Source organism: Eulemur rufifrons, chromosome 7 (genome assembly GCF_041146395.1).
Source record: "Eulemur rufifrons isolate Redbay chromosome 7, OSU_ERuf_1, whole genome shotgun sequence".
Classification (NCBI taxonomy): domain Eukaryota; kingdom Metazoa; phylum Chordata; class Mammalia; order Primates; family Lemuridae; genus Eulemur; species Eulemur rufifrons.
In genome coordinates this window covers 267,278,352-267,303,726 of record NC_090989.1, presented here as the reverse complement: position 1 = coordinate 267,303,726, position 25,375 = coordinate 267,278,352, and the positions used below count along the sequence as shown (strand labels likewise).

At 53.2% G+C, this 25,375-nt stretch overlaps 1 protein-coding gene and 1 pseudogene across 5 annotated transcripts in view; one reads left to right on the top strand and one right to left on the bottom strand.

Annotated features, from left to right (window-relative positions):
• The window catches only part of RGS3 (regulator of G protein signaling 3), a 118,596-nt gene that overhangs the window by 64,343 nt on the left and 28,878 nt on the right, over nt 1–25,375 (bottom strand). For 2 of the 5 annotated variants that reach the window (XM_069476695.1, XM_069476698.1), the window contains exons 1-8: nt 23,111–23,235; nt 19,129–19,210; nt 18,197–18,302; nt 17,085–17,436; nt 16,144–16,183; nt 11,007–11,203; nt 8,544–8,627; nt 3,279–3,390 (exon numbers count right to left, since the gene is read on the bottom strand). In XM_069476695.1, coding sequence (XP_069332796.1) covers nt 3,279–3,390; nt 8,544–8,627; nt 11,007–11,203; nt 16,144–16,183; nt 17,085–17,436; nt 18,197–18,302; nt 19,129–19,210; nt 23,111–23,164 — 1,027 coding nt within the window. In that variant the 5' untranslated portion in view covers nt 23,165–23,235. Of the gene's footprint in view, nt 1–3,278; nt 3,391–8,543; nt 8,628–11,006; nt 11,204–16,143; nt 16,184–17,084; nt 17,437–18,196; nt 18,303–19,128; nt 19,211–23,110; nt 23,236–25,375 lie in introns of those variants that run through there. The other 3 variants (XM_069476697.1, XM_069476700.1, XM_069476694.1) reach the window with 3 other exon arrangements.
• LOC138388837 (U6 spliceosomal RNA) lies at nt 12,088–12,186 on the top strand (annotated as a pseudogene).

The window sequence follows — 25,375 nt, the reverse complement described above, 5'->3', positions numbered from 1 at the left end:
AACCCGGATGGCCTGCCTCCAGAGCCAGTGCTGCTGACCACAGTGTCACACTTCTGCCCCTCCACAGGTTACTCATCTGCCATTCCACCAGGCTATGTGGTGCAGAGGTGGCAATGTGTCCCTTCCACTGCTATCACCTCAGCAGCCAGCACTGAGGTGGGCTTTCAGGGTGTGCTCAGAAAATGTTGACTAAGAGTTAACTCCAAGCATTCCAGCAGCTTGGACCTAAGCAAATAAGTTTCTGAAACTGGGTACCCGGCTCCCCAAGGTGGGTGGAGAGCCCAGGGATCAGCGAACATTTCCAGGCCACTTCTGAGAGACATGCACAGGCCAGGAAGACACATTGTGGGCGTGCTGCTGGCCGCCTAGGAGGCAGAAACACAAAGCGCAGCAAAGCCAGCGGGCGGCAGAGGCAGGAAGAGACCACAATGGGCCCCGGCTGACCGGAGATGTCCCAATTGTTAGCGCCAGCTCTCCGCCTGTTCCCATTACACTGCCATTCAGGCCTGCTGAAGCTTGCGGGAGGCTGGGCAAGGAGGAGGGCAGGCAGGGTTTAAGCGGCCACCAGCCAGGAGCCCTGGGGAAGGGGTGCACGCCCAGCTCCGGAGCTCAGGCAGTGTTTCTGGTCTCCTTTTAGTCATTCATTCATTTACCCAACACTCACTCGCTGGGCAGCCACAGCGTTCTGTGCCCCACGCCAGCCCCTGGGAGTATGCTTGGCCAGTGGAGCTAAAGACTCTTCAGACAAGTCACACACATGAAGGAGTCCTTGGTCCCTGGGGTGGGGCTGATTCTCCCCTGCCAGAGAACAGCTCTTGCCAGCCCCAGCCAGCCGGAAAGGCTGGGTACATTCCTTGTTTACCATTTTCTTTGCCCCAAATTGAACTCTGCATACATGTTGATTTGAAAGAGACAAGAAACCTAGGAGCCGTGAGCAATGTTAATCAGAGACCATTCTGCCAACAGAGGCTCCAGCTAAGGCCCCAAATGCATCTCTTAAAAGCCTCACTCAGGCCCTTGCTGCAGCAGTGGGTCTCTTGGGGCACAGGCGAGGCGGGCAGGAAATCGGGCGCCAGGACTCAGAACATCGGTTCCTGTGGCTCCAACTCCGACTGCAGGAGAAGGGGTCACCAAACTTCCATGAACCTCTGGACCCACGAGGCTGTCTTAGCGGAGTGGCGGTGGCTGGGGGGAAGAAGCAAGGGCTCTACTGCTGCCTGGAAAGAATTCTAAGCATTGGAACGTGCACCTTCACTGCTCAGTGTCATGGAGCCATTTCCTTCCCTCTCGGCAGCTCTCGGGCTCCCTGGAAGTCTGCCCCAAACCATCTCAGGCCTGAGGGCTACCCCAAACTGTCTGCCCAAAAAATCCAGGGCCGGCATGTACACACACACACACACACACACACACCCCTCTTCCACACTAACCCAGTGGGCTCTCACGGCCATGGTCATCTCTCCTGAGAGGGGTTGCCTTGGCCACCCTCAGCCTTGCCTAGCTTGCCCACCATCTGCAGGGAGAGGAAGCCACAGAAGCCACGAGAGCCACGGGAGCCACGCCTGCAGGAGGCTGCTGCTTGAACACAGCTCAGCATCTAGAGAGTTTCTCTGCTGTCCCTCAAGGCCCTGCACCACCCACCTTGACCATCACAACCCAGTGGAGGATGAAGTTCACCCACCCCTAACCAATTCCCTGTCCAGGCCCCTAAGGGGTGGAGGCAAGACAGTATGGGCACTGCCCAGCTTCTCACAGCAACCTTGGGGGTTCTGCGCGGGGAGTCAGAGCTGGGAGGAAGCACAAAGGGCTGGCCCAACCCTTATTTCCCAGTCAGGGGACTGAGGCCCAGAAAAGGGAAAGGGCAGCTGAAGTCGCACACACAGCACAGAAGCAGCAACGCCCCGCCCAGACCCCCAGACTCCCAGCTACTGCCCTCTTCCCCTACCCCCACCCCCACCCCCACCCACAGCGTGGCCCCCTTCTTTCCCCTCCCTCCTTTTAGCAGGAAGCTGAGCAAACCTGGGCTTGTGGCCCCAGACTTGTGGGCAAAACAGAGTAAGGCTTCACTTCTTCTAACCACCCAGGGTGCGTCACTGAGCGCTGCCCCCTGCCCCATGCTCCTCAAATGTCAGTGGGTCTAGAACCTCTGAGCTGCGGTCAGGGAGGAGGGGGCAGAGGAAGGGACTGTGCTGTGAGAGCGCACGCGTGTGTGGAACACCAGTGCCCGAGCAGGAGTGGCTCAGAGGACTGCTCCTTCCCACTGCCCCTGGGTCAGACCGAGCCCGCCCCAAAGGAGGGACTGGCCCCTGAGCAAGGTGACTCACTTTTCCCCTCCCTAGGCAGGAGAAAGCCAGAGCCAGAGAAGTCGTAAGGGGCTTCCGGTGGGGAAGTGAGAGTGGAGGTTCTCACACTGACCGGGTTTCCAAGGAGCAGGAACCGCCAGGGCACCAAGCACACAGGATGGGTTTGCAACAGTCAGGAAGTTTTCCTGGAGCAAAACCCGCCAAAACAGAATTCTTTCGCTGGGTAATATTTTCCTCCCTGCCCCTGTCACCCACCCTCAAACAGGTCTGTTGTTGTTTTCATAATCTGGGAGAGGAAATCGAGCCCCTTTCAGCAGAGACCTCAGGCGCCAAACCAAACCGCCGACAGATACTCCCAGCTGGCTTCCCGTCCCACGAGCGGAGGAGGGCACGGTGGAAAGTCTGGGTTAGAAATTCCCTTCGTGCCGCCACACGCGCCTGCGCCCATCTGCCTGGGCTCAGGCTGGGCCACGCGGCCGGGTGGAGTGGGAGCAGTGGTCTCTGTCCACAGATCTGAGGGGTGGCAGCAAGCACTTATTGGGCACCTGTTATGGGCCAGGTACTTTGCACTTATGACCTAATTTAATCTTCACAGCAACCTTCTGAGATACCATTACTATCCCCACTTACACATGAAGAGACAGGCTCAGAGAGGTTGAGCGACTTGCCCAAGGTCACACCAGTAGTAAGGGCCAGGGCCAAGATTTGAACACAGGTCTGTCTGAGTCCAAAGCTCTTCCCACCCTACTCCATTGCTCCCTGAAAGGTCTCTAGAATAGAAACCTCCCTGAAAAGCTCAGGGCATACCCGAAGACTTGCCAGCCTAGAAGAAATGCCAATGGAGAAATACCAGCCCAGGGACAGGGCCCAACAGCACACACTCAAGTGCCCCGCGGATGGCTGCAGCCAGATCCCAGGCGGGTGCCCAGAGCAGCGGGACTCAGGGCAAGTGGGGAGCAGCCCGGGGAACCTGCTTACCTTCCTGCAGCTTCACACTCTGGAGGTAGAGGGGGTTCCGCAGGACGTCACAGCGGCCAGGTTCGTCCTCCTTGGTGAAGAGCAGCAGGTCCGAGTAGGCAAACAGTGTCACCTGTGTCGAGAGAGAGCAAACAGAACTGGCTGCCCTGTTGTCCCCAGGAGGCTGGGAGCCGCGACCTCCCCTGGAGGTTCAGGTAACACATCCTCATCATCTCAGGCGGAACCAGGAGCAGCGCTTGATGTGGCTACAGCCAAGGGCAGAGGCCTGACCTGCGGTCGAGACGGCCCCATCACCCTCCAGTTCTCTAAACTTTCACTCCTCCAAGTAGGAAAAACAGGAGAAAGAGAAGGCCCTCACCCTGCATGCAGATGGTGTCTGAAAGCCTCTCTGCAGCCCAATGCCCCAGGCCCAAGTACCCCTGGAGTCTCCAGCCCAGCACTCTTGGCTTGGAGTTGCCCTTGAGCTATGAGATGTCCCATGTTGGCTTTTATTTTACTGTCAGTGTCTGACTAAAAGAGCACTGGACTTGGAGTCAGAAGGCATGAGGCTCCTACCCCAGCTCTGCCACTAACTAACCACAAAAAAATTGGTTAAGTTCCCTTAACCCGCGGAGCCTCAATTTTCTCATCAGTGCAAACAGTCGCTCACAGGCTTTTTCCACAAGCTCTCCTCAGACTAAAGCGGCACGCAGCGTGAGGTCGTATGACTAAATTCCTTGCAGATAATTTTAACTGCATTAATGAGAAATTAGCTCAAGAAAAAGCCATTATTTACGCTCCAATACAGACACGTACATAACTTTTATCTCTTTTATGTACTAGCTGCTCCAAAAATAAAGGCGAAAGCTATTTTTAGACATTATAGGTAAACCAACAGGCATGCTCAGCATAGTTTTATGCTAAAAAAATCCACTTGATCTTCTAATGCCACTAAAGATTACACTGTTCTTTGTTTTGTAAATCCTGCAGTGGCCTTTCGTCAAAAGCAATAAAATCCAATTTTAGATTCTCTAAAGAAAACGAAATGTTATTAATTATGTGAACTTTCCTTTGAGGTGTCAAAACCTGAAACTTCATCTCTTCTGAAGCAAGAAGAATTAGCCAGAAGGGCTCGGCGTGCACTGAGGGGTACAACATGATCCCACAGCTCTACTCTAAGACTCTGTCCTACAGAAATACCTATAAGCATATATAAATATAAACGTATAAGGATGTTCTCAGCAGCATTATTTTTCAGAAATGCCCATCAAGAGAGGATGGATAAAATAAATTATCCAACCTTCATATGGTAGAATTTTATGCAACTATTTAAAAAAAAAAGTAGAGCTATGTGGGCAGAAATAGAAATCTGTCTATCATAAGTCAAAATAGTGCAAGGTGCAAATACCTAGAGTATAATCTAATTTTATAAAACAAATCTATAAATCTCTCCATATTTACACATTTTAAAAAATATCTAAGATATTCAACACACTTCTCACTCCAGGGAATGGGATTTTACTTTATATATTATGTTTAATTTGCATTATTTTGCAATAAGACTGTTATTTTTGTCATTTAAATTTATATATTAATAAAATATATCAAAGGATCACTTGGCTTCTGAGTGTAGCACGAACAGTGGTTTGAGGAAATATGGGTCACAGAGACAACAGGGGGACATCCTTGAGCAGGAGCTCTCGGGGGCTCTAGCTTCTCCAGTGGGGCCCAAACACAAAGGCTGGAAGGGATCTTGGTGGTGGCCCCTATCCAACCCCCTCCCCACCACAGCCCTGTCTCGATACGGCCCAAGAGAAGCCTCCATTTGTTAAACGCTTAGTTTCTGCTCAGTGGATCCTCACTTGTAAATAACGCCATTGCTCTCATTCACAGATGAGGACCCCAGAGCTCAGAGAGGCTAAGTGACTGTCCACAGCCACACAACCCATTGCTCGGGTCTGGTAGACCTTAAAGCTCCGCCTCTACCGAGAGGTAGCAATATGCCTATGGAATGTGAAAGAATCCAAACAAGGACCAAAAAAGAGGAGCAAAGGACACCAAAAATAATACAGTTAAGGGAGGAGAAGAAAATGACCTGAGAGTTCAGAGAGATTCAAAGGGTTGGTTGTGTGAGGAGAAGACTCCAAAGTCCAAGCAATGGGAAGAAGGCTCTAAACTGCCAGAAACACAAGGCAAACCTCAGCCTCCCACAAAACATGTCCCCGACTCCGGGGAAGGCTGTCAGTCACCTCCAGACCCTGAGGGAGGTGGCAGAGGAAGAGTTGGAGGAGACAATCTGTTAGGAGCCTAGAAAGTCAAAAGCCGGCCCAGCTCCAGAGCGGATGGGAAGGAGGGCACGGAGGGAGGAGCCACCGGCAAGGTGAGAAAAGGGCCAGGCCACTGCTCCAGCTCAGATTCCCAGAGCCGAGAATACGGTCTAGACAGGAAGTGATTAAGGCATGAATGAAGAATTTCCCCAAAGGTCGGGTCAGGGAAAGGCCAGAGCTGGCACGTAGCTGGAGGCAGGGCAGAGGGGCAGCGTGCCAGGGGAGGGCATGTGGACCCCCTACATCTCACCAGTATCCAGTGGGGGCCACAGCAGCCCACAGTGGAGCAGTGCCCATCCCCATGGCCCGATTACCCTCTGCCTTCCACAACAGGCCATGGGGCTCACCAGGTGTCTTCCCCATACTTGCTCCGGGGACACATCTGTTTTTCCAAAGGGTCAAGGGTTGAGGGATCACTTGGTTAGGGAATCCTTACAACCTGGAGGGTGACTTCTCCTAAGTGGCCCTAACCAAGCTTCTTCCTGGGAACCTGGCCCAAGGGCAGGGTTTGCAGTTAATGTTAAACTCCCTGAGTCAGTGTGTAAAGTGAGGGTGTGTCTGTCCTGTGCTTCATAGTATTCCTGGAACCTGGCACTCAGGCTGGCTACGTTGTAGATGCTCAATAACTATTGTTTTGAATGTATAAATGTGGCAGCTCCAAAATGCTGATTTAACCTCAGGCCACATTAATCAAGTGTGTGACTCCTGGGAGGGGTATGACGAGGGCAGTTTGGTGTGTGGGACTGGATCAGCTCACAGCAGTTAGCAAACTTGAGCATGCTCAGAGAAGAGAGGGGACAAAGAACCAAGGGGGAACATTCCAGAAATAAAGATTTCTACTAAGAGTAAGGGAAAACTTTCCACAATTTAGCACTCTCCAGTAATAAAACCGCTGTTCAGATGGCTGCCCCTGCAGACTCAAAAACCATTAGCTGGAAAGTTACAGGGAAACAATTAGAAGGGATGACTCCTGAGGGCCCAACCAACACGGAGGTTCTGTGAATTTATCCAAGTCCCTCTTGTATTGGTTTATGTTTTTGGCCTGAGTTACATGATAGGGTACCAAGATCCACATATTTGGTTGCTATAATACTTCAAGAAAAAGGAATGTATTTATTTTACTTGTCTTCAAATCACTTCCTTCAATCTTGGGGGTGGGGGTGGGGTCTCTTGGCTTGAAGCCTCCAAAGAGCTATGAGCAAAGATCTTTTTGGACAAATTGTAACTGCAACCAGGCTGTGGTTTCAGCTTGCGCTCCTTAGCTGGTTTTTAAACAAACATGCCAGCGGCAGCAGGGGATCATGGAAAGCATTGCTGAGCCAGAGCGAGCTGGAGTGCTAATCCTGCCTCCCTCCCTTGCCGGCCTTGAGACCCTCGGGTCCCAGTTTATCTTACTGGAGCTTCAGGGTCACAACTACAGAATGGGGACAACGGTGCCTCTCGTGGGGGTGGGGGTGCCGCAAGAACTGATTGGGCTCAAGTGTGTAAAATGCCTACACAGTGAGGATGCACAATAAGTACCCAATGTTTGCAGATTTAATGGTGAGCGGACAAACAAAAGAGCGAATTTAACATATGCATATGTTCCAGGGTGGCTGCCATTTCTAACTGCCTTCTTAGGAGTCTGGTGAATTTACGCCACACCTTCCTTTCTGACCCTTGGACACGTGACTTAACTCCACCACACGTTTATTCACCAAATGTAGCTCCAGCTTCTCTTTCCTAAAACTTAAATCCCCAACAACAGATGAAGTTTTACTCCCACTGAGACAGCTCAGAAGATGTGCTGAGATTCTTAAGAAACTTCCCAAAGAGGTCCAGAAAAGAGGAAGTCCAGAAACGCAGTGAGCAATACCGACTGGTAGAAATAAGCACGCGGTCCCCCTGGGAGCTCCTTTAAGAAAGACAAGGTTCATTTGGAACATATGAGTTCTGGTCGGCTTGTTTAAAAAACAAAACCCACTTCCTGCTTTAGCCACAATCGCACATAGTACCCCAGAATGCTGAGACTAAAAGGGCCCTTAGAGATCAGTCAACCTCTGACCCTGCCCTTGCTGCCTCAAATACACACATGCCCACTGTTCAGATAGGAAGACTGAGGAAGAAGGGAGAATTCACAAGTGAACCAGCAGCAGCAGAGCTGGGGCTGGTATAGGCTTCCTGCCTCCAAGTTTCCTGATCTTTCCACTACCCCAAACTACCTCGTGACTCAGCCAAGCCAGCTGTGCATCAGGGCCTGACCTGTAGCAAGCCCCCTGCCCTACCCATGGCCCCAGGGAGCTGGGCCAGATCCTGGGGCTCCAACTTCTGTTCCCAGGTAGTTTTAAACTCAGGGACTGAGCTGGAACCTGACCAGCTCTGGGGACTGTGTGGGTGAGTGACAGCCGCCCAATTAGAGAGAAACAGGGCTTTCTCCCAGGAAGAGTGGCAAGGCCCAACCTCAGCACCCTGTTGGCAGAGCTGAAACCCAGGAGAAATCATAGACTCATCTCTCTGAAGAGAATATGGTATTTGGGTCAACACAGACCCAGAAAACTTGGGGAACTGATACTCCTCCAAAAATTCGCTTTGGTTAACAGCTTTAATCTTCTCACCCTCAAGTTACTCACCACAGCTGGGGTGAACTGCCATCTCTTCTGCTCCTTAGAAGAGTTTGGGGTAAACAATAGGATATCTTTAGGGGCTGGGGAAACTTTCTAACCATCAAAGATGAACTAAATAAGCTTTGAGAGGAATGAGTTCCCCATCACTGGAAATGTACAAAAATAAGGCTGGGTAGCCATTTGGTAAGGAGGTCAGCGGGGATGAGGCGGGGGACTTTTTGGTTCTCCTCTACCCTGAGACTGTACAATTCTAAGACCACCAGGAAGAGAGAAAAGTGAGGGGCCTGGAGGATGCCAATGAAGCCCACCAGGAAATCCCTACCACCACCCCCAGGAAACACAGATGAAATTCTTACCTGGGCAGCCTTGTTCCTCCCCTCGTACAGCAGCAGCTCCTCCGACAACAGGAGGGTCCGGGCAGGGTTACAGAGATCTAGAGGCTGAAACAGAGCAAGGCTCTAGCTGAGTGGGCAATTCAAAGAGGCCTGGTAGGGACCACGGAGGAGGGGGCGGCAGCCAGTCAAAGCTAGCCACAGAGAGCCCTCCGACAGAGAGAAGTCTGGCATCCCTCCCCCAACCTGAGAACCCACACGCCCCCTCATATGCAAGAAGGAAACAGAAAGACAGACGCTGCTGTCCTATGCAGAACTGTTGCTACCACCTTCCCCACCAACTCTCACCATGAGAGCTATGCTCTCTGGCAGGAAGTCCAACCACATGCTTAGGCCCCCTGCGCACCTCACCCCCAGCTCCCTGCACCCTACATGGGCTCCTGGGCCCTTCCAGCCCCCACACATTCTTCCACCTGTCTTGTTCATGTCTCATAGGAAGGTCCCTGCTGTCAGCCCCAGGAGGCATCCTGAGGGCCACATGCCAAGAGTTTGGTCACTTGAGTTCCTTTAAGACCAAGACAGTCCTTACTCTGCTTTCATAATACACTTGAGCTGACACTTTTTCAGCCATTGGTTCCCCAGGGCCACTTCTCACTCAAGCATCTCACCCCACCCCCTCACCCCACCTAATCCAGCCCAGCCCAAAGGAAGCTCCCTAAGTTCTGGATCACCCAGCAGGACTTGTCCTTGTGAAGGTGTATTTATAACATGGCTTCTAAGTACATCAATTACATCACACAAAGACAGTGAAATTAATATCAACTACACATAACAACCCGATGGCTCTTAAAAATCATGGGAAGCAAAAGAAGCAAGGCCCAAAAGAGTATATGCAGTACGATTTCGTTAAATAACTTTCAGAGAGGCCAAATAAAACATGTTATTTAGGGAAACATACATAGATGGTAAAAGTAAAGAAAAGCAAGGAAATGATTACCCTAAAGTCAGGCTAGTGGGTACCTCTGATGGGAAGAGAGGACATTCTGATCAGGAAGAGATATATGGGCTTCTGGAGTGGTGGCAATGGTCTATTCTGTTATCTTAGTGGATAATCACTTTATAATTATTTGTTAAACTGTACATTTAAATGTTATCCCATTTTTAGTTTATATATTTCACAATTTAAACCTTCTCATAACTTTTTAAAAACCAATTTTAATTTCTTATAAAAATTTTAAAATACAAATGAAAATTAACCCCCATAGATGTCAAGAACTTTGTGTCACATCCTAAGAAAGAGACCAACAGAAAGGCAAAGGCCAGACCCTGCTAACAGAGCTACAGAGAGGCGTGTGGCCTGCCAGAGATGTGTTGTGCCCTAACAAAGTGTGAGTTCTAAGATCCACTGGACGGTGACAGGCTCAGACAGAGTGGGATGTCAGGGAGACCAGAGAAGCATGGTCAAAAATGAAGCCCTAAGGGCCACGTCACCTCTTGCTGCTAATGAGAGGATAAAGCAATAGAATCTTCCTGGAAAGCAATTTATCAGTATGTGTAAAGAGCCGTTAAAATGTTTATGACCCGTGACCCAGTCATTTTACTTCTAGGAATCACTCCCAAGGAAAATAACCAGAGAGGCAATTCACGCACAAGGATTTTTATCACAGAGTTATTTACAACAGCAAAAGACTAGACAAAGTATCTGAAGGCGGACCTGGTTAACTAAATGTGGTATATCCATGTAAGAGAAGAGTGTGCAACCTTTACAAAACACAGGCTCAAAGAACATTTAATGATGTAGGAAATGTTCATGCTACAATTTTCATTTAACAAAGGCAACAGGATATAAACTATAGAATAAGATCTGTTTTCTTTTTTTTAATGTGTACATGGACACACAAAAGACACCTAAATGTTCACACTGTTATATCTGGGTGATGGAATAAAGGTTATTTCTAAAGAGAAGGAGAGAGAAATGGGGAGGAGGAGAGGGAAGAAGAGGGAGAAGTAGAGGGAGAGTAGAAGAAGAAGAGGGAGAATCTCAGGCCACCAACTAACACTGACCAGACGTGTTTGCAGAGGCCGAGGAGACCAGACACGACGCTAGCGCCAGGCCTCAGGGTCTCCCTTGTTCACTTCCAAATATCAAACCACTAGGTGAGCCAGGGAGTGGAAGCCTCAGCCAACAGGCCCTGTGCCATTACAAGCAGCTGTGTGTACCTGCCCTGTCCTCAGGTAGAGGGGAAGTGAGGAGGGGAAGGAGAGGACTCTCTTATTGCCGAGCTTCCCTGGCCCCACTTTTCCCTGTGTATCTTCCTGGAAATCTCTTCTCCCTCAGTATGACCCCAGAATCCTGGGCATCTGAAGCTATTTATCTCTCCCAAAAGGGGACCCTCAGTTCTAGGACGAGGCAGCAGCCTGAGTCCTGGGGCAAGTCCCCTTTCTCACTTCCTCCTGAGCGAACCCTGGAGGCCGCCACAGGCTCACCTGAACAAAGACGGGGAACACCAGGACTTTGGGGGCCAGGGTGACGTAGGTGCCATAGCTTGAGTGTGTGGCATGCGGCCTCATGACCGGGCAGTTCTGGTAGTTCCCGTGGCCCTTCATGGTCTGCACCGTCTTCATCAGCCGGGACTTCTTCCCCAGGCCCGTGTAGGACTTGCCTTTACTGGGACTCCCTGATTCTGCAGAACAGAGATGGGGGACTGTGAGGCGTTTCCATCACCCCTGCAACGGCGGGTTCAGAGACTCATTCCATCAACAACCACTTACTGAGCAGCTTCTCCGTGCCAGGCCCTGTGCAAGGTGCTGAGACTATTGAGAGGCTTCAGACGGGCCTCAGGCCTCGAGGAATTCCCTCCCACTCCAGTGAGAGACACTGACAGGTCAAATAGCAACTCCAGGGCTAGAACGCAGCTGGGAACCACCAACTAGGATAGAGGCGGCAATCCCCACCTGGTGATCCAGGCCCAAATCAGACTTACCAGTTTGGCCTCATGCTTTTAAAAACCAAGAAGTCTCTCATATTTGAGAAATCAGAAGATCTGACCTCACTGGGCCCACAGTCCCACGTAGGACAATCAGTTGGAGCAAAGCAGCGACCATGCTGTGTGGCAGGGCAGGTTCTCCCACCCCCACCCTGCCACCATCCCCACTATTCCCTGCACACGCCCAGCCCAGCGCCCCCATTGCATCACCTCCCAGCCCCAAGGACACAGACCCATTCTCTGCAGCGGTGGCAGAGACCGAGGCTTTCCCAGGAGGCATCAGAGCCGGCAGCCTGGCTCACTTCAGTGAGTCTAAAACAGGGAGTGGCACTGGCTGCCCCAGGTCTCGGCAAAGAGCACAAGCTCTGAAGCCAGATGGCTGCGCTCAAATCCTGCTCCCCTCTTGCTGGCTCAGTGACCTCGGGCAACTTACTTCACCCTCAGAGTCTTGGTTTCCTCAGCTGTAACAATAGCACCAAGCTCACTGGGCTGCTGTGAGGATTACACAGGATGCTCCAAGTCAAGTCTTTATAGAGCAATGCCTGGGACCTATTGAGTGTGTGATAAAAGTTAGCTGCTGTGCTCGCTTCGGCAGCACATACCAAAACTGGAACGATACAGAGAAGATTAGCATGGCCCCTGCGCATGACACGCAGATTCGTGAAGCGTTCCACATTTAAAAAAAAAAAAAAGTTAGCTGCTAACTTATTGTTGTTTTTGTTATTGTGATTCCTCCACTTGAACAAGCAAGTTTGGAAATCAGGTGCCCCATGAAACGCTGGGAATCCCAGACTTGACTGCATCCGGGAGATACTTCTGGTTGGCCACCAACTAACGAATTATTCTAATCATAAAAAGGAGAGACAGAGAAAGGGAGAAACAAGGCCACCCCCAGGGAAGACAGCACAGGCTACAGCAGCAGGGGGGCCCTCATTAAGGGGACACTGCTGGACACATACTCTCACCTGAGCAAGGGGTAGTGTACAGGTCTTTATCAGGTCCTATCAAATGGGCAGAGGGACAAAACACAGAGTAGCTAAAAAGTGAGGGATTCCTGGACACAAGCAGGTGGGAGACAAACTAGAGTAATCAGGCTCCACACACGCCTGGGCCCCTTGCAGGGCGTTCCTGCTGCCAGGTGGGCAACTGACAGGCCCCCCTGACCTGGGTGCCCAACCTGAGGCCCAAGGCCCAGGCCTCCTTCTGCCACCCCCAGCCCTGGCAGCCAGGGGTGAACAGGTGGCCTGACCCCAGCTACATCCCAGGGAAGCTCCCCACCCACGCAGGGCCCGAGGCCTCAAAGGAAACACTGGGCTCGGAAGGTTTCACACTTGCTTCCTCCTCCCACCCACCGAGCAGGGTGAGAAAAACAAGTCGACTCTCCCGACAAGTGACCACTGATCACAGCCGAGTCTGGGGGCAGCACTCAAACCATGGTAAGTCAAACCGCTTCCTGCCTCTTCCGTGAGTCGCTCAGAGAGGAAAAGAAAGGACGTGAGCCTGGACAGGCATACCGGGAGCAGACGAAAGGCAGAGGTTCCACAGCTCCTTGTCCCAGCCAGCTCTGCACCTCAGCCCCCCGGGGCAGCGCCAGGCCCCAGCCCTGCTGCTGACATAACCATCCTGACTCGCGAGATCTGCCCTGGATTTGAGTTGGATGAGACACCTGAACTCGATCACTGACTTCCCAAGGCAGGTGGGGGCTGTGCAACCCTGAACAGGTTCCTTCCCCCTCTGAGCCAGGGTTTCTCCCCTGGGAAGTGGAGATGATACAGACTGCGGCTTGCTTGCCCCAGGGCCGGGGGACTTGGTAGGAAAGGGCTTGGCGGATTGTATCAGAGTATGAGTGCACCAGGGATTATCGCAAACCCTAAGCTGCTGAGTCATCCACCCATGGGGCAGGTGGAAGGACAAACAGGGTCTCCAACCACCCTGCAACTGGGGCCCAGGGTCAGCCTGGATCTAGACGGTCTAATTTAACATGACCAAGCCTAGGCCAGAGAAGGCAAAACCACACAGGCCTGACAAGCAGAGGACTGAGGCAAAATAGACCAAAATTTCAAAAGGTCGCTGTCTGCACATGCTGCCCCCAATCTCAGAATTAAAAAAAAAAAAAAAAAAATTCTTCCCTTCCCTTCCCCAGCCCAGCTGCCCAGGGCTGTCACAGAATCTTTACCTAGGGCCTCAAGAGTCACAAACAAAACACCCGACACACAACTCTGCCCTCAGAGAGGAAAGGCCTGCTTACCCCATTTTACAGACAAGGAAACTGAGGCCCGGAGTGGTTGGGTGACTTGCCCAAGGTCATTTGACCAGTAAATGATACAAGTCAGAATCAACCCAACTTATGTGACACTCATGATCTAGTGCCCCAATCTCCTCCCACCCCTGGATAATGTATCGCAGGTGGGAGTGGCTCTCCAAAACTGATTTTTGAAGTAATCTTTTTTCAGAACAGTCCAGGTTGCAACCCAGTTACTGAGCTCTGTGAAGGCAAACTCGTTTACTTCCCACCTGCTGCCTCTTACAATGTCTGGTCCAGACCCCCACATCACCCCCGTGTTCCTCCAATACCTGCTTCACTGACCAAACACAGGAATCACATGGCTTTGCTCCTGGCTTCCGAGGCGAGCCCTGGCAGCCACCCTGCCCCTGCAACGGCAAATCCGAGGCCGGGCCACCTTCACAGGGCAAAGGACAATGCCAAGAGCAGCAGCGGCCCCGGGGAACATGCCAACCACAGCCAGGCAGGCATCCCAGGCCCCGGAAGGGCACCAGACCCTATTCAACGCAGAATGGCTCAACCCTCCCTCCTATTCAACTCAGGATGGCTCAACACTCCTGAAAGGCTACCTCCTGGCAGCCTGGCCAGAGGAGGGGACTGAGAAGTTGGCACCCTGGTGACAGCCTCAACCTCTGGACAACCCCAAGTGTGTTTAAAGGAAGCTTTGTGCCCTGAATTTCACCCCTTCCTCTGAACACCAGGACTAGGAGCTGCAAAGACTTGACCCCTGATAAAAAGCAAAGATGTTCTTGGATACCAAAAGGATTATTATTATGAAGAATAAATGAAGTAAGGTCAAGATCTTAATACAATGCATTCAAAAAGTTACCATTGTTATTAACATCATCATCATTTCCTCACTTGCCCCTTCTTGATTCAGTGAGTATTATACCCTCAGAGGGGAATGAAAACATGGACACAGGTTGGGAGCACACCAGGGCGAGACAGAGCGATCTCTCGGGCTGAGAAGGACTCAATCTCAGGCCACCCGGCCTGTGCCCACGTGCCCGCCGCAGGCATACACCAATCCAGCTCCCTTCCTCCGTGACCAGCCTCCAACCAGGGTCATTCTCCTCCAGCCAGTCACTCACCCGAGACTCCACTGCGTACCTGCCAGGCCCTGGATCCAGCCCGGGGCCCACAGAAATGAGCCAGGCCCGGGCCTTGCCCTTAGTGAAGTCCCCTCGCATTGGCACCTCCACTCTAACCTAATGTGCCAACTGAAAGCTTTTTAAAAACTCATTGTTGAATCGCTATCAGACTCCTCCCCAAGAGGAACATAGATTCATTTCCAACAGACCAGGCCCAACTGTTCAAATGCCCCAGACTGGAGGGAAAGAAGGCGGCTTCCATCAGCACCCTTGAGCCTGATAGGAACCCTCTGCACCCAAAAAAGGCATAAGCACTTTTCCAAGTATCCACTATGGGGATTGTCTTCACGCCACCGATAGAGGAGAGTGGCAAGAAAGCAAGTCTGCAAGTGGTCTGAGAAAGCCCCTCTCGAGGAGGGAGTTCAAGGGCATCCTGAAGGCCCCAGGAGAAGGGCTCAAGCACACGAAAGGTGAGCATCACAGGCCACCTGGCAAGGCTGGTCTCTACCTTCCAGGCACCAGCTGGACTTTGGGGTCAGAGCTCTCCACAGATACATGGAGGCCCCAAGGAATGCCCAGCCAGCTCCAGCACCAAGACGGACACCTCAGGTTTCCTGAGAGAAGGAACTGGTTTTGAGCCCAGCTTCCATCCCTGGCCAGGATTTGGAGGCCAGAGGAGAGAATGCATCAAACAGCAGAGACATCTCTGCCCCTCAAAGACAACTACCCTCTGTGCAGCATCCCTCGGTGTACAGGCTGCCACTCATGACCACTTTCTCACGTAACCCTTCCCGCAGCCCTCTGAGGTAGGAATTACTAGCCCCACTTTCTAGATGAAGACACCGAGGCTTAGTGAGGGGATAGGATTTGCTCAAAGTTACACAGCTAAAACTCCAATTTGAGACTCCCCAGCTCCAAACCCCATGACTCTCTCCCATGCAGGCCCAAGTACGTTGCCTACAGCACCTAATATGGACTGGAAACTCAGTTGAATGCCTGAGTCCTGAACACCCTGTCTCTCAGATTGTTCAGGTAAGATCCCCTCTCTTCCTTCTCAGTTCTGGCTTCAAGGAAGAAAGACACTGGTCCAGTGAGGGAGGAAAGGTACCAAGGGGAAAGAGAGTCTGTGTCAATGTGCTGGGTGACCGTGACTCTATCAGAAAGGTCTCTGAACTCAGAGGAGGCGGCTGGGCCAGGCCTCCGCTGGCCTCCACTGTCCCTCGGGGCTAGGAGGGCACTGCAGTAGCAGAAGGCAGACTCACCTTCCGGGATGGCATCCTCCTGGTACACAGGTCGAAGCAGCTGCAAGGGAAAAACAGGAGAACCATCTCAGCCCCAGGAACGGGGCAGGACAGCCCAGCAGGCTGCTGGACGCAGGGCCGGGGATGGGAAGTGGAGCACCTCAGGGCACGAGGGAAAAACAGCAGTTCTGCTAACCAGCTGAGGGAGGGGGCCTGGAGGGAACACAGAATCCCAGAATATTAGACCTGAAAGAGGCTTTATGCGCCAGGAAGTCTAACCCCTTGGCAAGTCCCCACCTTCCTTTACAGCAGCTTGTTCCAAAGTGCACCCCACGGAGCACTGAAACGGTAGGACGCTAAACACATGCCATAAAGGGTGCCACCGTCAGGTAAGGTTGGGAAATGCTGGGTTAAACAAGGTTAAACCACCTTCACTGCGGACACCCTCAGAGCTTCCAACAGGCTGATTTGCATTGGAAATGTCCCAGAAGAGGAAGACAGTATGGGATATTTCTCACACTTTTTCAACCTTAGAACTCCTTTTTCCCAGAGTATCTCATGGGACTAATGTTTTGAGGAACACACTCCATCTTCCCACCATGCAATCATGTAGTGTCTGCTTTCACACCTCCTATGACAGGAGGCTCACTACCTACCAAGGCAGCCCATTCCACTGTGGAAAAGCTCAGGCTGGGACAAAGCTCTTCCTTCTTGCAAGGTGAAACCTTCTGGCCTACGCATGCCCTGGTCCTGGATCTGTGCCCTGAGGCCACGCAGACCCCTCTGCTCTCTCTACCCAGGACAGCCTCGCAGAGGCCGGAGGAGCACACAGCCTGTCTCCTTGCTTAACATTCCCATCCCCTTGCAGGCTCCTCACAGCACAACTTTTGAGTCCTCAAGTCTTCCTGGCCTCCCACGGGGACCCAATGCCCTTCACCTTCCCCCACGCCAGCTGTTCATACCTGGCTCCCAGGGTTCAGTGGGGCCAGGATGATGTAGTTGGGGTCGGTGGGGGCGGTGGCACGGGACAGGGCAGGCAGGGTGTGCTGGCCCCCACGCTTGGCCACCTCGGTGTAGCGCTCCCAGCCGCCAAGCAGCAACCCATCGGAGCTGTCACACACCAGGTGGCAGCTGTGGCGCTGCTCGGGCCGTGCCTGGGCCCCGTGGGTGCAGTTCTTCTCCCGCTTGTTGGGGGGTGACTGGAGGTCATGGGTCGACTTGCAGGAGGCCCGCCGCAGGACCCCGCCGTCTGGCCCCGGCTTGACCTGGGGGACCATGCGCCACACGAGCAGGATGATCTCGCTGGGGCAGCTCCTGGAAGTTGGGCATCACACAGAGAGGTTGAGCCTGGGGAAGACCAGTATCTGCCAGGGTAGGGGCCTGAGACGAAGGGAAAGGGAGGAGGAAGCAGACACAGGGGAGAAGCCTCCAGTGTCGGGACAGGAAGGGATGGAAGAGGCCATTTAAAGTGGAGACAGCAAAGGGGTCTCTTAGGCCAACTCTAATTGACTGGCAGTGGCTGAGAAGGACCCTGAGGCCAAGGCCAGGATCAGGCAAGATACAAACAAGCAGGAGTCAGCAAACCACCTCACTGCAACCCCTCATCTAGTCATTCTAGAAGCAAACCTAAAATGGGGCTGTTAGAGTTTTACCCTAGGGAGTCAAAATGTAGGGGACCCAAACATTTTTAAAAATAATTTCTTAACTGTGCAATTGATACAATTGCAACATCTACACATCCTTAAGAAAGAATGGGCTTAGCTCTTAGGTAGCAGAAATAATTAGCTAAAGTGGAAAGCAACCCTCTGGAGCCGTGTCATGAACCACAGGGTCTGTTTGAGAGCTTCTTCCCTGCTGTTTGCTCTGGGATCCAAAATTGCTCTGAGCCTGAACCTTCCATTTTCAAGCCAAGAAACTGATTCCCTGAGGAGCAAAGTGAATTGCTCACAGCTGGGCAAAGGAGGGACTGACAAGAGCAGGGCAGGGCAGGGCAGGGCAGTGTGCCAGGGCTGGGCGGAGGAGGGGGGAGTGTGTCATCAGCCTGAGGCCCCAGCCGCCCTCTGCCCCCTGTCACCGGATCTCGTGGGCCAGCTCCACGCATTTCCAGTGCTCCACCGGCCTCTCATTCAGTTGCAACACCGTGTCCAGCTGCTGCAGCCCTGCCCGCTCTGCCGGGCCCCCTGCAGGGACAAAGAAAAGCCATTCAGGGCCCTCCTCCCCCTGAAGCCCAAGACCCCCTCAAAGGGCCCGGAGTCCTTTGCTTCCATGGTGACCTTAGACAAGGACTGCCCTTTTTCTCTCCGTTTCTTCATCTGTGAAATGAGGGGCCAAACTTGGCAGCTCTCAAGGACCTTGCAGGGAGGCACCCCTTTGCCCTCACCTCCTCCCTGCCTGCCTTCCCCAGTGCTGGCTCACCTCTGTGCTGTCCTCCTGGCCCCAGGCCCCCTCCTCCTCCCCAGGGCCTCCCACCCCCTTGAGAACCCTCCCCTGCTGCCAGGCTCACACACTTCTCTCGCTCCTACGCCATCCACTGAGCACCACCCCTGTGCAGGCACTGGGGACACCCTGATCACTGAGTCCTGGCTTCTGCCCTTAAGATGCTCACTCTGTGATTAAGAGAAATCTTTTATTTGTGAAAAGTAGGGAAGGAATGACTATTTTAAAGCACTAATCCGGCTTGGTCTAGGATAAAATACTGATTCCAAGCAGATTTAATAAATGACTTTCATTTTCCCATGCAGCTGTTACTGATGTAGGTTTAGTTCCTGTTTAAACTGATTGAAAAACAAAATATAAAAACCTATTTTCATTTTGATAAAAAAAGTGGACATATTTTCATGAACCTCAGTTTCATCTATGGTCATTTAAAAATATTATTCTTTTCATATTGCAAAACCAAGACACTCTGCTCCAGTTTGGGGCTCCCCCTTCTGTTCCAGGGTCTGCTTGCAAAGCCCAGGTGCATGGCAGGCAAGCAGGGCTGGCCTCCCCCAGCCACTCACTTACCAGAATCCACCGCCTGGACGCGGACAGGAGAGTCGCAGCAGATGGTGAAGCCAAAGCCGTCCTTCCCCCTCGGGATGGTGATCTAGGACACAGCCCTGCCCAGTCACTTGCAGGAGCCAGAAGCTGCTGCCCCTGCCCCAAGGTCAGGAAGCCCATAGGCCCCGCCCCAGAGCCACTCTCCTCTCCAAGGGAACTGGAGCCACGAAGGATCTGGCCAGCCGCTCACCGTCCCTGTCTCGGCCCAGCCATCTTGGGCCCTGGGTTGTGGGCCAAGCAGGAAGGCTGGGAGCTCAGGAGGTAAACCCAAGCCAACAAGGGGAGGGCCTGGGATGGAAGAGGTCTTGGAAGGGCAAACCTTGCCCTCCTCAGCCCCAGCATCCCCCGCCCTTTATCCAAGGGCCCACCGGCGCTGCACGTCTCCACCTTGCCTGTGATCCACTGTGTCTCCTGTGCCTGTGTCTCCCTCCCTTCTTCCTGTCCCACAGAGGCTCACAGAGCATTAGCCCAGGGCTGGCCCTGTGCTGAAGGCCCAAAGACCAAGCCAGCCTGGTCACTGCCTTCCCAGAGCACAGGGGAGGGGAAACTCGGTCACACTCACTCAGCCTCAGGCCAAGGGTCGGAGGAAGAGAGTTGGGGTTCTTGGGGCAGTCCGTGGCCAGGGCCTTGAGGTATTCAGTGAGGCTCCCAGGTGAGGGGGAGGGGAGGGCACGGCTAGGCCTCCCAGCTGAACCCCAACCGGCCACTGACCTTTCTGTGCCTGTGGAGGCCCATGTACTTGGTAGGTCCACGACCCCTACTTTCAGAAGTCCCATGAAAGGGCCCTGCTATCTGGATGCTCTTTTCAAACCAATACACAATTAGTAAGCTCCTACTGCATGCCAGGACTCTGCCGAGGTACAGAGGCATGAGGCCTTGGTCTCTGGCTCCCTGAGGGGCATGAGGATGCCCAAATCCCTCCAAAGCAAAGCAGGGCACAAAAGCAACAGAGTAAAGCATGAGGACTGTGCTGTGAACAGTCCTTTGTGCTTTGACTTTGGATGCCACACTTCCTAATGGCAGGAACTCAGCCAGGGCTAATTTAGTGAGGACAGTCTGGCCGCATCCCACCCGCAGAAGGATGCAGTGTGCAGTGTGACCAGCCGGCTCATTCAGGCTGCTAAGGGAACAAAAGTCAGGACAGGGGTTCAGTGGGGTCCCAAGAGACCCCCTGGAAAGCAGGACTTGGAGCGGACCCTGGTGAGGCATGGGGAAGAGTGTCCGAGGCAAATTGAGAAAGAAGCCAGCTCAGCAAGCCTGGAAAAGGCCAAGGGCGATGGCCTTGTCAGAAGACTTCTGCCTCCTTCCTTTGAGGCTTGTCTCTCCGAGGCTGGGCACCTGCATTCACCTGCCGGCCATTCCAAGGCCGGGCATGAGGAAGAGGAGGGAGGAGGCCCCGACTGACAGAGGCTCTTGGAAGCGGCTGGGGCCCCTGAGGCTCTGCTTCCCACCAGCCCCGGGCCTGGATTCAAAGCAGTTTGTAAAACAGGAAATCTGACAGACAAGGGGAAGGGGGAGGGGGCAGGAAAATACCCCGTTCCCATAAGAATTCTGGGAAAACACGCAGCTAAGACAGGAAGAGGAAAAAAATGGAAAGAAAGAAAGAAAAACAAACCCAGGGGTAAGCGGGGAAAGCTGGAGGAAAGGAGCGACCACTAGTTGCCCGGCCCACCTGAGGCCAGAGAAGATGCCAGGAGGCTGGCCCGCCCATGGGACCAGGGGGAATTTTTAGGGGTCTCTCAAGCCACTGCTCAGCCCAGGCAGAAGCTGGGGTCCCAAAGCCTTTCTAGCACTTCCCCAGTCCCGCCCCACCACAGGCCCACAGCCCCTCCTGCCTGGAAAACAAGCGCCAGCACCCCGGGCTCCGGGCTGGCTGGTTTGGGTAATGGCTCCAGAGTGGAGGCTGGAGAGGAGTGCGCTCCTGCAAGACAGCCCCCCGCCAGGCTTTGGTCCCCTCGTCCGATGGGGACTGTTGACTACAGCCCCCTCACCCTGCTGGATGTGAGCCTAAGAAGAGCCGGCCCAGATAGCAGTGCAGCCCAGCTGGGGGGTGCGAAGGAGAAGAGGAGGGGGTGTCAGGAAGCACGCTCACCTCCTAGCTCAGAGTGAGGGGTGGACTACACGAAGGAAGCGGAATTATGTTCTGTCCATCGTGATCGCTGACCACATTGAGAGGGTGGGGTCCAAAGAAGGACCTGGCTGCAGCCCCAACGGGAATGCAGGGCTAGTTTTAGGATGCCCATTTTACAGGGAAGGAAATCAAGGCCCAAAGTGATAAGTGGCACCCCCCCCCCACCCTACCCACCCACCCTCCTGCTCTCAGCCTTCCTCTCTGACCTTGGCCTGTCAAGGTCAGTTGGTGAAGGGGGCAGCCCTGCCCTGACTCCTCGTTGGCTCCTGGCAGAGGCTGTCCTTCCTGGGGGTGGTCCTTGCTCTTTCCTGTCCAGAGCAGGAGCTGCCCCTGCTCTCAGGCCTCACCCATGCCAGCGCCTCACTTTTGTCCTCCTGTCTGGTTTCTGATCCTCTGCCCTGCCTAGATTTCAATCCGCAACTGCTGCCATGTACTGAATGCTTCCTAGATGTACGTAGCAGGCGTTGAGCCGGGTACTTCATACACGTCATCCCCTTTACTCTCAGACCATCATCACTGGACTTTATTATCCCTGTTTTACTGACAAGGAGATTGAGGCTCAGGGCGGTAAAGTGACTTGCTCAAGAGCCACAGCCAAAGTGGAACAGAGGTAGATTTGAACTCAGGTCTGACAAAAAACTTGGTGCTCTCAAGTCTGTGCTGGTTTCTAACACAGGAGCCGTACTGAACTCTGAGTCCCAAGGCCCCAGGTCCAGCCCACAATCACGCCTGGCCCCACTCTGACTGCCAGCGTGCCCCAGTCTTGTGACCCAGAGTCCCAAAGTGATCACGGACTTCCAGACATCTCATCCAGTGCTCTCTCTGCCTCACCACTCTGCCACCCAGAAGCTGGCGTCACAGGGGCTGCTCTGTCTGGCTCCGGGAGGGCAGAAAGTGCAGAGTGGGGGCTGCAGGGCAGAACCTGGGACAGGGAGAGCTGGAGGGAAAACACCGGGTCCCCTAGCGGGCAGCTGCCAGACCCTGTCAGAGGAGTCAGGACCCACATTCCAGTGTGGTCATTAAAACAAACAGACGGGCATCTATGTATTTTTTAAATCAGAACGACTTCTGAGCTCCCCTCCAGCTTGGATATCCCTTGCCTTCACCCCCCCTGACTCCATTCCTTTTTCATAAGAAAAAATGCCCCATCACAGTTCCAGAAGAGGCACTGGGGCTAACAGGATCGTCAGTCCCTACTCTGTCCCCGCTTGCAAGCCTGAGGCCAAATCCTCTCGGCAAAGTTAGACTCCAAAGCCAGAGGAATCCTAAGCCACCGCAAGGCATCGGGGCTGTGGAGGAGGACGATCATGTGTACGTACACACACACACACAAACATCCTAGGCCGCATACAAGCACATAGCAACACACACGCAGAGGCAGGGCGGGCGCTGCTGTCCCATCAGAAGTAGGGAAAGGGAGCAAAAATACAAACCCCCCTCCAGAAACACCCAGCTGCTCAGCAACTAAGGCATCTTCGATCTCAGGCTTAAGATGTCTTTTTTAATCCATACTCCTCCCCAGAGAAAAAGAACAGAAAGTCAGCGAGACAATCTCACCAAGGACATCACATCACCCAGTCAGTGGTTAGGACTACGCACAGAGCTGGGCCCCGTCTGGCCCTACAGAGGGGTCCTAGGCAACAGGCTGGGCCGTGGGTCCAACTCCTGCCCCCATCCTCCTCCCCAGATCCAAACGAGCCTGCAGGGAGCAGGGGGAGGCAAGGAAGGGCTCGTGGGGAGAGAGGTCCTGCACAGATGGGCCCCACCCTCTACCCCCACATGCCATAGGCTCCCCCCATAGGGCCAAGCACCCACCTGGCGGTAACGGCGCTCCGAACACACCTTGCAGAGCCCATTGAAGCGGTTCATGGCTGCGGGTCCTGCCTCGGCTGCCGCCCCATGAAAACCCAGCTCTCCCCCCAGCAGCGGGAGCCCGCACTGCGCCCGTCAGCCTGGCATGACCGCCCTGGGAAGCCCGCCCCACAGAAGAATGGCAGGAAATCACCTCTCACCTCCCCAAGCCCTGTCTGTGCTGTGTGCCTCTACACGATAAGCCCGAAGGCTTCCTGAAACCTCAGAATGACAAGGAAGAGAGAGAGTTTTATATTAAAATTCCTGTCAACTAGTTAGTATTCCCCCAGCCCTGCGGGGAGAGGGCGCCTTTGTTCTGGCTGCATTCTCCGCCATGGGCCACTTTGTGATTCCAATGTTCTCACAAACACCCCTCACTGGAGGAGACCCAGGCACAAAACTCCGCAGCTCTATAACAACGCCGCCTCCCCCTGCAAGTCCCAGGGTCCCCAGCAGCAAATCCAGGGGACTGCCCCAGCCTAAAGAATCCGAGGACGCTGTTGGGGGCTGCACTCACAGACATCCCATCTCAAGACAGGGAACACAAAACATTTAGGGTCTGAGGACCTGCCTGCCACTCAGAAGCTACTTAAAAGTCAGTTTTCTCATCCACGTAAGCAGATCTGGTGCTATGTGTACTGTAAAGTCAAATGTGGAATTGATTTCCAAATCATCAGCCGATCCAGCCTCCTCATCTTACCAAAAAGAAACTGAGGCCTAGAGAGGTTGGGGTTACATAGCAGAGGAGTGGGGGGCTGGGCCCAGAACTCGGGTCCTGTTTCCTGCCTTGCAGTCCCAGGATGTGTCCAGCAGAGCAGCACATGGTGAGCTCAGCCCTCTTTGCCCATCTCAGAGCCCCCAGGGAAGCCCACCCACCCACTCACACCCTCCATGACAGAGGGTGTCCCTTGGTCCAGCCCAGCTTTGGCTGCTGTGTGACTGTGGGCAGGTTACCCAGGTTTCTGGGCCTCCATCTCCTCACCTGCACAATACAGGGGCTGAACAGGTGACCTCTGGGGGGCTCTCCCCAAGCCCCAACCAAGCCTCTGGCAATCACGCCCCCTTTATTGAGTCCTACAGATATCCCTGAGTGCACAAGCTCAGGAAAATCCAATGCACCTCAGAACAAGGCCCCCAGGAGCTCACAGGCTGTGTGCAGAATCCCCCAGGACTTCCCCAAGTCACCAAGATCATTACAGTGTTGGTGTCTGTGTAATTCCCACAGATCACCAGGAGGCTCCCTGGTCACCTTCCTCTCTGTGCTCGGAAAGTACAGAGGGAGGGGAAAAGGTCTTCGCAGTTCCCCACTGAAGCCAGAGGCAAGCTTTTCAACCCCTAAGGAAGCCACAGAAAACAGACCAAGCAGACCTGGCAAGTGACTCTAATTGACAGTTGCAATGCTGTCCAACACGGTAGTCACTGGACACATGTACAAGGTAAACTGAAATTCATTCAACTAAATAAAAGTTCACATTCAGATCCTCAGGTACACTAGCCACATTTCAAGTGCTCAGCAGTCAAGGCAGCAGGTGGCTACCATATTGGACAGTGCAGCTCTAGACTGTGCGCTCCCTGAGGGCAGGACGTGGACTTGTTCACAGCTATATCCCAGCACATGGCCTGGCCCACATCGGTGGAAATACCGAATGATAAATGAGTGAATGGATTGAGTCAATAAAAGTGAAAATGTTTCGTAAATTGTAATACACCTCTCTGTAAGATACTATTATGAAATATATATCCTCCCAGCGAGGTCACAAGCAGGAGGCAGCGTGACACAGAGCACCTGACAGGCATCCAAACTCACTCAGAGCCTGCCACCACCACTTGCTGGCTGTGTGGCCACGGAGAGTCTCTGAAATGTCTCTGAACCTTGTGTGTCCCCTCATCTCTAAGATGGGAAAGTAACAACTACCTCAGAGGTGGCAGTGAGGATTAGATAACAACAGCACCTGGCACAGAGGGGCTGATCAATTGCTGGGAGTGTGTTTTTCCCTCTCTTAGTTGTTAGAGAAAACCACGGGGCACTTGCAAAGAGACAGAATGAATTTTGGAGAATTCTCTCAAAACGCTAAGTGAAGAAGGCTCCTCTCCAGACTCAGAGCACTAATGGGTGAGAACCCACCCGTCTCAGAATCACAGTTGCCCCCGATACCAAGCAGACCTGAGAAGATGATTCAGCCACAGCACCAGGGGAAGCAGAGGACTGAGGGGGCTTATGGGAAGGGG